Here is a 10,309-nt window from a genome sequence, read left to right as displayed (position 1 = left end):
GATTTGTTCTTTCTTTGTTTGTCATCCCTCATTATCCCCACTACCCTGTAGGCGTACGTGACCGTTGTTACGCTTCTAGAACATTCGGTGGAAGGACCGTTAGAACATAGATGACTCTTTAGGCATTTCGGCGATATATATTGTCGCCAAGGCCGCCATATCTTTATCTTCATCATCGGTCCATCGGATTTGAAGTATGCCGGTCGTGACATATCGTTGGCTGCGTACCACCAAAACGATGCGCGTCAGAAAACATTTTTGGGACCGATCCGGAAAACGTTTCCTTTATCCGTGGCGCGCGAGCCGGATTGATCGGTGAAAAAAATAGGCTGTGACTCGCTTTTTTCCTCTAGCTGAACAGCGATATCATTCAAATTTGATGAATATTATAGTCGGTAGGCGCTCTGGTTGATTATTTTTATGCGTGGTTTGTTTTACAAACCAACATTGCTAATGGCGTACGTGCTCACCAGAAACCGATTGAAAATTTCAGCGTTATCGAAGCTTAAAGCTGAAATTTTGATAAATCGTTTCGAATTCATTGCGTGGATCCAAAAAGGAAATTAAGTCACGTCACACTTTTACCGTCAAAAAGAGAAAAAAAAATTGATAAAACCCTGTCAATTCCTCGATTGACTTTCGTCCGACTCTTTATCCCCCTGTGAATAATACCGATGGCTGGTTCAGTTGCTTTTCTTTTCTTCTCAATTATGAAGAATTGTTATCAAGGGTGCCGGTTATAAAAATTCTGTTTCCAATACGATGTATGGAAATAGCTTGCACATAGCGCTTTCAATCTATTGTGGCGTGCTACATTTTAAAGAATGTTATGTCATTCTTTCGTCGTTACGCGTTCTTCTCGTTGAGTATCTCTATTTGAATTTGAAACTAACGTTGTTCGCAATTAATTTTACTCCTCTTTCTCATCGAAACAACGCGATTTCGATTACCTGTTTTGATAAATACCCGTATCGGTTCGATATCGCGGTTTAGAAAACGTATCTCCATCTGGCAAAATCGTCCAGTTTAACGATAATAATCTTTTATCATTTATATAGATTCTTTAATTAATTAACATCAAGTTAATGATAGCAATTAGAACAGGATCATGGTACTTGGAAATTTTACAAGAATCACGCATTTTCGCGTCGTTAATAATCGATTCCCTGCAGATACAAAAAAGGGAGAAGATTACAGTGACGCAGAAAAATGGCGAATTTATTCGCAAAGGCGGATCTCGGCCCTTAAATTGGTCTCGGTAAAAAGAAAGTAAGAAACTGATCTGCTAGAGCGTAGCTGGCCGTATAATTAGTCGGGACACGACAGAAACGAAACCGGCACGCATAAACGTCTTGAACACGCAAGGTCGTGCGGTTCCAGGTGTTTATCGCCTTTCGAGTAGCTCGACACTTCGAGGAATCTTATTGTGAGCTGCATTCTGTGCAATGTACTCCACTCATTGAAAAAACTTGCTCGATCTGGAAAGTTTTTTCCTCGGGAAAATTCAGAAGGCAAAAAAATAAATTGATACAGGGTCTATGATAAAAGTCAAGTATCTATCTATCTTCTCGTTATCGTTGACAGCTACTCGAAATGGTATTATCTTTGACTAATTGAATAAAAAAATTTAACAAATGCGATTTCGGATAATCGAAATGTACAGATAAATAGATAATTAATATAGCCGCGTACTATAAAAGGCCGTCCGTGTTCCTCTTGGTTCAGTAGTCCATCATGTTTCGACTAACGATCACGTCGTGTTTCTTATTGGTCGCGCTAAGCGCGGCAGTAGACGTGAACTGGTACAAGAATGCCATCGTGTACCAAATCTACCCGAGGAGTTTCAAAGACAGCAACGGAGATGGTATCGGTGATTTGAACGGTATCACCAGCAAGCTGGAGCATATTAAGGACATCGGTGCCACTGCTCTCTGGCTATCACCGATTTATAAGAGTCCACAAGTTGATTTCGGCTACGACATCTCCAACTTTACCGACATCGAACCCACTTACGGAACTCTAGCGGATTTCGACAGACTGGTAGCCAAGGCCAAGTCCCTCGGGCTCAAGGTGATCCTAGACTTCGTGCCTAATCATAGTTCTTCCGAACATCCCTGGTTCAAGAAGAGTATTCAAAGGATCAAGCCGTACGACGAATACTACGTCTGGCGCAACGCCAGGATGGTCAACGGGACCAGACAACCGCCAAACAACTGGTTGAGTAACTTCGGACGCTCGGCTTGGGAGTGGAACAACGTTCGCAAGCAATACTATCTGCATCAGTTCGCTATAGGTCAACCAGATTTGAATTATCGCAACAAAGGTTTGGATCAAGAGATGAAAAATGTGTTCACATTCTGGATGAACCGCGGGGTCGATGGTTTCCGCATTGACGCCATCAATTTCGTGTTTGAGGATATCAATTTTAGGGATGAACCGAGTGCAAACAGAACCGATATCCCTAACGATGATTACGACAGTCTGATTCATATTTACACATTAGATCAGAACGAAGTCTACGGAACGATCAGCAGCTGGAGGAAGCTGATGAACGACCACTCCAACCGTACCAAATCCGATCCTAAGCTAATTCTCACGGAAGCATACACCACTCACGAACGTACCATGAAATACTACGGCGCTGGCTCCAATGTTCCCTTCAACTTTATGTTCATCACATCACTGAACAACGAATCTACCGCGCTGGACTACAAAAATCTGATAGATAGTTGGGTGAAATCCGTGCCGAGTGGCAACGTGCCGAATTGGGTCGTAGGCAACCACGATAACCATCGCGTGGCGTCCAGATTCGGCACTGGACGAGCTAATATGATTATCCAAATGGCGATGGTCCTACCTGGTATAGCGGTTATTTACAACGGAGACGAAATCGGAATGGTAGACAGACCATTCTTGTACAACGAGACTGTAGACCCAGCTGGTTGCATCTCTGGTCCTAACAGATACTTCCTGAGATCCAGAGATCCAGAAAGAACACCGTTCCAATGGGACAATACCACCAGCGCTGGATTCTCCAATAATACGAAAACCTGGTTGCCTGTACATCCCAATTATAAGACCTTGAACCTGGCAACTGAGAAGAAAGCAACTAACTCCCCATATCAGCTGTTCAAACAGTTAATGAACATAAAGAAACGACCAGTAATTGCAAGGGGCTCCTTAAACGTTGCAGTATTAGATAAGCAGGTTTTAGGTATTACTCGTACTCTAGGAAGCGAAACTGTAATCGTTATGCTCAATTTCGGTAGTGAAAATGCCACTGTAAATGCTAGAGCTTCCTTGAAAGTACCTCCTGCCATGGTAGTTCATATTGCTGATGTTGATTCCTATCCTCGTCCAGGTACCATGGTTTTCACCAATTCGATAACTATTCCTGCATCTTCCTCCGTCATATATACCTCTCCTAATATATATCGTTCCATGAATGAGTAATTTTGATTTTGCATTTCTTTACTGGTTTTAGCAACGTTGACGAATCACCTGTACCATGTTATTAATGTATTGACGATCAATTTTTAATAAACCTTATTCTATTTATTTCATTCATATGGTTGTAATTTTTTAATTGTGCAGTTCCATTTATATCTATTTCGGTGTTATTTTTCAGCAATTTTTCCATCTCTACGTAGAATTATTCGCCGATAAACCTCGGTTCGAAGTAGACAATAAACTTCCGACGCTTCCCTGCAGCTTTTATGAAAATTTAACGAACCTCCAGCATCACAAGTAGCGAACTTCCATAATTATTTGCGCCAGAAATGGCAAAACTACGTGAATATTAAATGCAAAATCCTGTTAACAAGATCACGACTGTTTAAAACAAAGCGGTTAATTGTACATTACAATTTTTATCGCGTCGCTGTTGTACGCTCGTCCGATTAAAAAGCTCAATCTCCGCTCGCACGCGCAATATCAAGCCTCGCGATTTTTTACCGCACATCCGTTCCCTGCTGCGGCATTCCAATGAACAAATCAATGACTACATTTTTAAAACGTGACGAATTACGTTGGTTTCGTATCGTCAGTGAATCGCAAATTTTGCCGCATTTTAAACGGCCCTTGACGGGGAGAAAAGTCGTTAAAGTATAAATTTAGAATCGACCGCCAGCTAAATCAAGGTATCCGATAAAAATAATTAATTAGAAACGCAGCTGATGGCGAGTATTTCCAGTCGAATTTTCCATGCCGTAAATTATGGATGAATCAGACGCGGTTAAAATAGACTTTCTCTGTTCTCTTTTCTTTCACCGATTTCCTCAGCTACGAAGAAAAAGCATCGCGGCTGTCGATCCATAGCTCGTTAATTAATCGTCCATTTACGGATTTAATGTGATTGTATTATTTATCGCGGCAGAACTCATTCATGAATTTTCGAATATTCATAGAATAATTACATCGTGGCGCTCTCAAGCCGCGGGAAGAGACGATCGTGGTAAGGATTTTATCTTCCGTGGTAATGTACTGTAGTATCGCGGAAATAATAGGTATACAATTTCTTTGATACTATTTATTTTTTTTTAAATTAGTTATACAGATATTAATGAGACAGACAACGATGGTTGTTTAATATGGAACTAATAGTAACAATCTTATTTTAACTTGGCTACTCACACAACTCCGCAACGCTAACAACTCTACTCTTAACAACGCAACTCGACAACGCTAACTCTAACAACTCTACTCTTCGACTCCTCCATTAATTGTGACCTCTCGACCAACTCTCACTTTTCCATTAACACTTGGATTCGAATCGTTCCCCTCCATTAGCGCTATTTTTCCCTTTCTCTAATTCTGTCCTGTTAACGCTTCGCAAGAACTAGGTGACTCTGATCACTCCGGCTTTTTTTATGTAAACTTAACTCCTAACCAGGTTTTTTCCTCACGATACTACAGTAGCAATTAAAAGTACCGCGATACCTGGAATTCGCTGGATTCCATGGGACGAAAAAGAAAAAAAATTAGTTCGCCAACTTGGTCCGTTAATTCCTAGCATAATCCGAAGTTCTTTGGGTTATTCCTTGAGAAGCAGCTTCCTTCACTTCCGGAAATTGTTATCTTCGAACGTTTCTCCATTTGAGCGTTCGCCCTCTGTCAGATTTCATAGTCAAACCCTTGACTCGTAAAGTGCACCGTTTTCAGGTAGTTAATGACGTTAGCAGGGTAGAATAAACCATTCGAATAAGTCGTGTGGCGTGAATCGCAGCTAACAATCTTGGTAACAACAGACTCAATTCCTAGAAATATTCCGTCAAGTTGGTAGAGAGAAAGTTTTTTTTTTTTATTTATTAGAATATCTACAATCAATTCTCGTTGAGAATTTTCAGTAACTTAATTTGGCGTGATACAATGACATGGATTATAATAGTTTTATATTGTTGGTTCTAGTAGAAACTAAGGATTTAATCTAGAGGGTATTTTCTTTTTAGTCTGCGTATCTGGTCCGTCGTGTCCAATAGTTGGGCGACTAATGGGTTGTGGTGGTTGTTGACTCTTGTGTTATATCTTCTTCTGGACTTGTGTATTTCATCTTTGACTGTAGGTATCTTGAGGTCACGGTGGATTGTTTCGTTGGTAACATACCAGGGTGCATTTAAGAGAGATCTTAGCGTTTTCGATTGGAAGCGTTGGAGTATTTCAATGTTGGAATTACTTGCTGTTCCCCATAGTTGGATTCCGTAGGTCCAGACTGGTTTTATTACGGTCTCATAGAGCGTAATTTTGTTCTACGTGCTTAGGTTGAAGCGACGGCCAATGAGCCAATAAAATTTGTTGAGTTTGTCCCTGAGTTGTTTAGATTTGTCTAGGATATGTTGTTTCCAGGTTAATCTCTTGTCCAGAGTCATGCCCAGATATCTGACTGTGTCCTTGTTGGGAACTGTTATATTGTTAATGGAGACCTGTGGGCAGGTTTGTTTTCGCAGCGTGAAGAAATCCATGTGTAGATTTTTTTTCATTAATTTTGAAGCCCCATTTGTGGAACCACTTTTCCATTGAGTCGAGACCTCGCTGGAGAGTGGATGAGGCTGTTGTCGGGTTGGCGTGGGACGCTAATAGCGCTGTGTCGTCGGCAAATGTTGCTATGGTTATTCCTGTTGATATTGGTAAGTCGGTAGTGTAGATGGAGAATAGAAGGGGCCCGAGGACACTGCCTTGGGTAGAGAGAAAGTGGAGAATATTGTTTGGTCGTTCTCTGGAAGGCCTAGCGAGTAAGAGGGGTTGGGCGTGCGGGGCGGCGAGAGGCATCATACCGTTGGAGGCCGTATACGTATACGAGTGCCTGAGTGGAAATTCTCAAGTTTTCATGCAGACAGCCTCCAGTGTGCACCACCGCGGCGCTGCACCAATCACGTTGAGAGCACATTCTTCAACCTATCCTCCTGTCTCTTGTTCCCGTTATTTCTCTTCCTCTTTCAGACTTCGCCGAGACACTTGGAAAAGGTGCGCCCTCGCGCACACCATCGACTTCATTTGTATACACACTTTGTATGTATTCGCAACATGCTTTCGCATCCCGTCGAGAATCGACGTAGACATCTTTTCCTCTTCTCTGATCTTTCTCTCTTTCTTTCCCTCCGGCCTCTGTTCTTCCGGCATACGAATTAAGCTGCCACTTCTCCACGATAGGATCAATCATCGGTGGTTTGTATCTCTCTACCCTCTCAGGAACTGAAGAACAGTTGTCGCGATAAATGATAAGGCGCGGTCGACCGATCCGCGAGTATTCCATTTGCGTTTCTGTCATGCCTCGTTCAATAGACCGTGCCTGATATGATGAACGCGAAGTTTGTCTCAGTTTGATATTAACACGTGCATCGAACATCCAATTTTCGTTATCTACGATGCTGATTGCATTCGTATCGTCACGAAAACAGTTACTCATCGGTATAACGAAGAAAACGACGTTGATAACGACAAATTTAATCAGTTTTCGTCATTGATCGTGAGGCAAAGTCATACCTCCACCCGTTCACGGAGTACCGAATAAGAAAGTCCTCGATTTTCGTGGAAGCACGCGAGCTATATTAAAACACTACCCGACAAAATTTCATTCCCGGCTAGGTTGCATCGTAGTCATCGCTGGCGTTCCAGCGTGCGCCCAGCAATCTGTACCAAATATTTTGACGACGAACATCCTAGAAGTCTCATCTTATTTGCTGCGCGGTAACTCACAGACTCTTAATTAATTCGCGGCCTCCTGCTGGGCTCCCTACTCCCTCGTCTTCCGGCGACGCCCTTCTCTCTTTGCAGTCGCTTTCGGCGCCTGTTTCCTTCCTTTCGATCCACGGACCGTGAATTTTCGCGCACAACTCAGGTCGCCGTTTCAAAGGATTGTCCTGCGATGCAATACAAAGAAGGGAAAGAGAAAGAAGGATGTTGCATGGCGAAAGGTTGCGTATGTTTCACAAGTGTCACGTGAGAATCACGCGAACACCGAGCTCTCCGCGTGTTCTTTAATTAATCCGTTAGGGAAGAGAATCGAATTTCGTGAGCGACGTCGCCGTCGTAACCCTCGGCTACGGTTATCGGGCGACGAACGTTGCCTCGTTAGCATAAGAGAGGCTGCATTATCATAAAATCGAAACACGTAACGAGCGAACTAAAAATAGTCAAACTCACCCCTGCTCGTCGCCTGAATTCTATTCGGGGGTAACTATCCTTGACGAGCCCCGTTCACCGATACAGTGTCGATATACCTGGAACGTTAACGTAACGTATAACCTCAAGATATTCCTTGCTCTTTAAATACCGAAAAAAATGAATTAAGGTAGACATTGATTTAATAAGACATTAAAATTTACAATTAATACTCCCATACTTGACATACTATATATTATACGGAACATACAATAAACGATAAATGTACTTCTTTTCGATCAAACTGATGTTACGTTTCAGCGTTTTATGTCATCTTCGTGAAACCATCCAGGAAGATGTACTTCTATTATTGTCGATCAATAAAAAAAAATCATTATTTAGGTTAGGATAAATCGAAAGAAATCAGTTTCGAAAGGTTGAAGATCACGTTGTTTTTGTGTCACTCTGTACTACACGTACTTTACCGTCTCACTAGGCTTACGGGACCCGTCAATTTGACGGATTTCGAACTTTGAAATAAAATATCTCAAAAACCATAGCACCAATTTTAACCATTTTGCATCGTAAATGAATCATTTCATCTAAAGAATTTATACACAAAATTATTTTTTCCTAGGGTTTCTAATTTTCGAAATCTGTATGTAGTATACCTATCTCTACGGGACCCGTCAAATTGACAAGTAAACGAAAATACGCATTTTTCATTAAAAAATCGATTTATTCAAATTAAGTCTTAAAGGAACAATATTAGGCTTCACGTTTAAATAAATTATTAATAAATAAAAAGTTTTTTTTTAAATTATCACTAAAAAAATAACAATAACATTAACGGTGCAGGGTAATCGTATCTATTGAGCACATTTTTTTGCAAATATACTGAATGTTGTTTGTGCATTTTCCGCATATGATCTTTTTGCAATATATACAATAATTATTACTTCTATTTTTTATGCAATAACCCACTTGGCAATTTCTTCGCACTTCTGACGTTGAAGGTGACAGAAATGAAGCGTCTGATCTTTGGCAAATGTTGTCCTTGTTTTCTCCAGTTAATTTCTCGGCTAAACAAAAAATGAATTCCTTTCTGGATATTTTCGATCTGGTACACTCTTTATATAGTATCCACGCGTTTATCGCTACCAAATCCAAATTATTGAAAAAGACTTGAAGGGGCCATCGGAAACTCCCTGCTTTCATACTATATTTGCATGCCATTTGGTCAACACCATACTTTGTTTTATTGTAAAAAGCAATTGTTTCTGGAACACGTTTATAATTATCTTCTATTCGTACACCTGTATGTTTGGTGCTTAGAAGGAGGACTTTTACTTTAGGTTTACTTTTATAAACAGTAAGTGTGCAGTTTTCTAATTTATATAAATTTGAGGAAAACAATGTCATCTTGTCCTTTTTTCTCTTGAGCATCGAGTTTACTCTTTCTCCATATAAGGGAAACCATTCAAAATATATTTTGTTTGGACAACAACTGCTAACCAAAACTTAATGCCAAATTTACGAGGCTTATTCGCGGTATATATTGCGTAAACCTGCATCGGGCTTTTGTTGGAAATAATTGTTCATCTATTGAGATACTTTCATATGGCTTGTAACAGGCCTGACTATTACTTATAAATCTGTTCCATATTTCGGATATCAGCGCAAATTTATGTGTTTGTAATCTTTCGGAGCTTTTCAATGATCTCGCTTCATATGCTCCCCGGGTATATAGAATTCCTAGAAAACTACGCAACTCAGCAACTGTGATTGTCCAGTCTTTTTTCAAAACTCGATGCGTCTTGGTTTCAGTGCAATCGTTTCTGTGTTCCATTGCGTGTCTGTCAATTATCAATTCGAAAGCACTAGTTACATAACCCGACATAATATTTCTCTTAACATAGCCAGTAGGCCCTGCGATATCCTTGAATATCATACGAACGGGCGTCCTATCCCTAGATTCGCCTGCTTTCAGTTTTATGCACTATGTCCCGTCAATTGCAATTTCAATTTCACCTATTACATTTTGGGATATGCTTGGAATGCTCGTCCTTTCATCAGAGTCAGAACTAAAAAGAATACGCATTCTTTTCTTGTTACGACACACTTTCAAGAAGTGTTCCTCTTCGCTATCCGAAGATCATTCTATCTCTCCACTTTCAATGTATTCAAAGCTTTCACTGTCAGCTTCGCTTTGGCCTAATTCATACTGATCTTCTTCGGAGATATCCTCAGAACAATCTTCATTGATGTTGACATTTTGTTCGATATCTTATTATATCTCTTGAATTTGCTCATTATTGCTAGAAAAGGGGGATTGTTCAAAATAAGAAAATACTGTGCACAAATTCAATTATCCTATTGTAAATACTTACAATAAATGGAGACAATAATGGGAAATGTCTACAATAACTGAAACTTTTGCACACTATCTTTGAAACACGGATTGTTTATGAAATCAGCTAAGCCGTCAATTTGAGGGGTCTCGTACAGATAGATATACTACATACAGATTTCAAAAATTAGAAAGCCTAGGAAAAAATAATTTTGTGCATAAATTCTTTAGATGAAACGATTAATTTACGATGCAAAATGGTTAAAATTAATGCTGTGGTTTTTGAGATATTTCATATTGAAGTTCGAAATCCGTCAAATTGGCGGGTCCCGTAAACCTAGTGTTAATGTTATTGTCATTTTT

The 10,309-nt window shown here is 40.3% G+C and overlaps 1 protein-coding gene across 1 annotated transcript; it reads left to right on the top strand.

The window, feature by feature from the left end:
* The first annotated feature begins 1,701 nt into the window (after nucleotides 1-1,701).
* Nucleotides 1,702-3,567, top strand: LOC100649281 (maltase A1-like). Its single transcript, XM_003403266.4, has one exon. It carries the CDS (start codon nucleotides 1,735-1,737, stop codon nucleotides 3,451-3,453), a length of 1,719 nt encoding a protein of 572 aa, XP_003403314.2. The 5' UTR covers nucleotides 1,702-1,734; the 3' UTR covers nucleotides 3,454-3,567.
* Nucleotides 3,568-10,309: the final 6,742 nt, after the last annotated feature.

Source organism: Bombus terrestris, chromosome 18, assembly GCF_910591885.1.
Source record: "Bombus terrestris chromosome 18, iyBomTerr1.2, whole genome shotgun sequence".
Lineage (NCBI taxonomy): Eukaryota > Metazoa > Arthropoda > Insecta > Hymenoptera > Apidae > Bombus > Bombus terrestris.
Note: the sequence above shows the minus strand (reverse complement) of the source record. Positions and strands in the feature narration are given on the sequence as shown.

Bases quoted from the DNA above. Each gene is read 5' to 3' on its own strand.
- LOC100649281 (XM_003403266.4), top strand. From the start codon at position 1,735: ATGTTTCGACTAACGATCACGTCGTGTTTCTTATTGGTCGCGCTAAGC.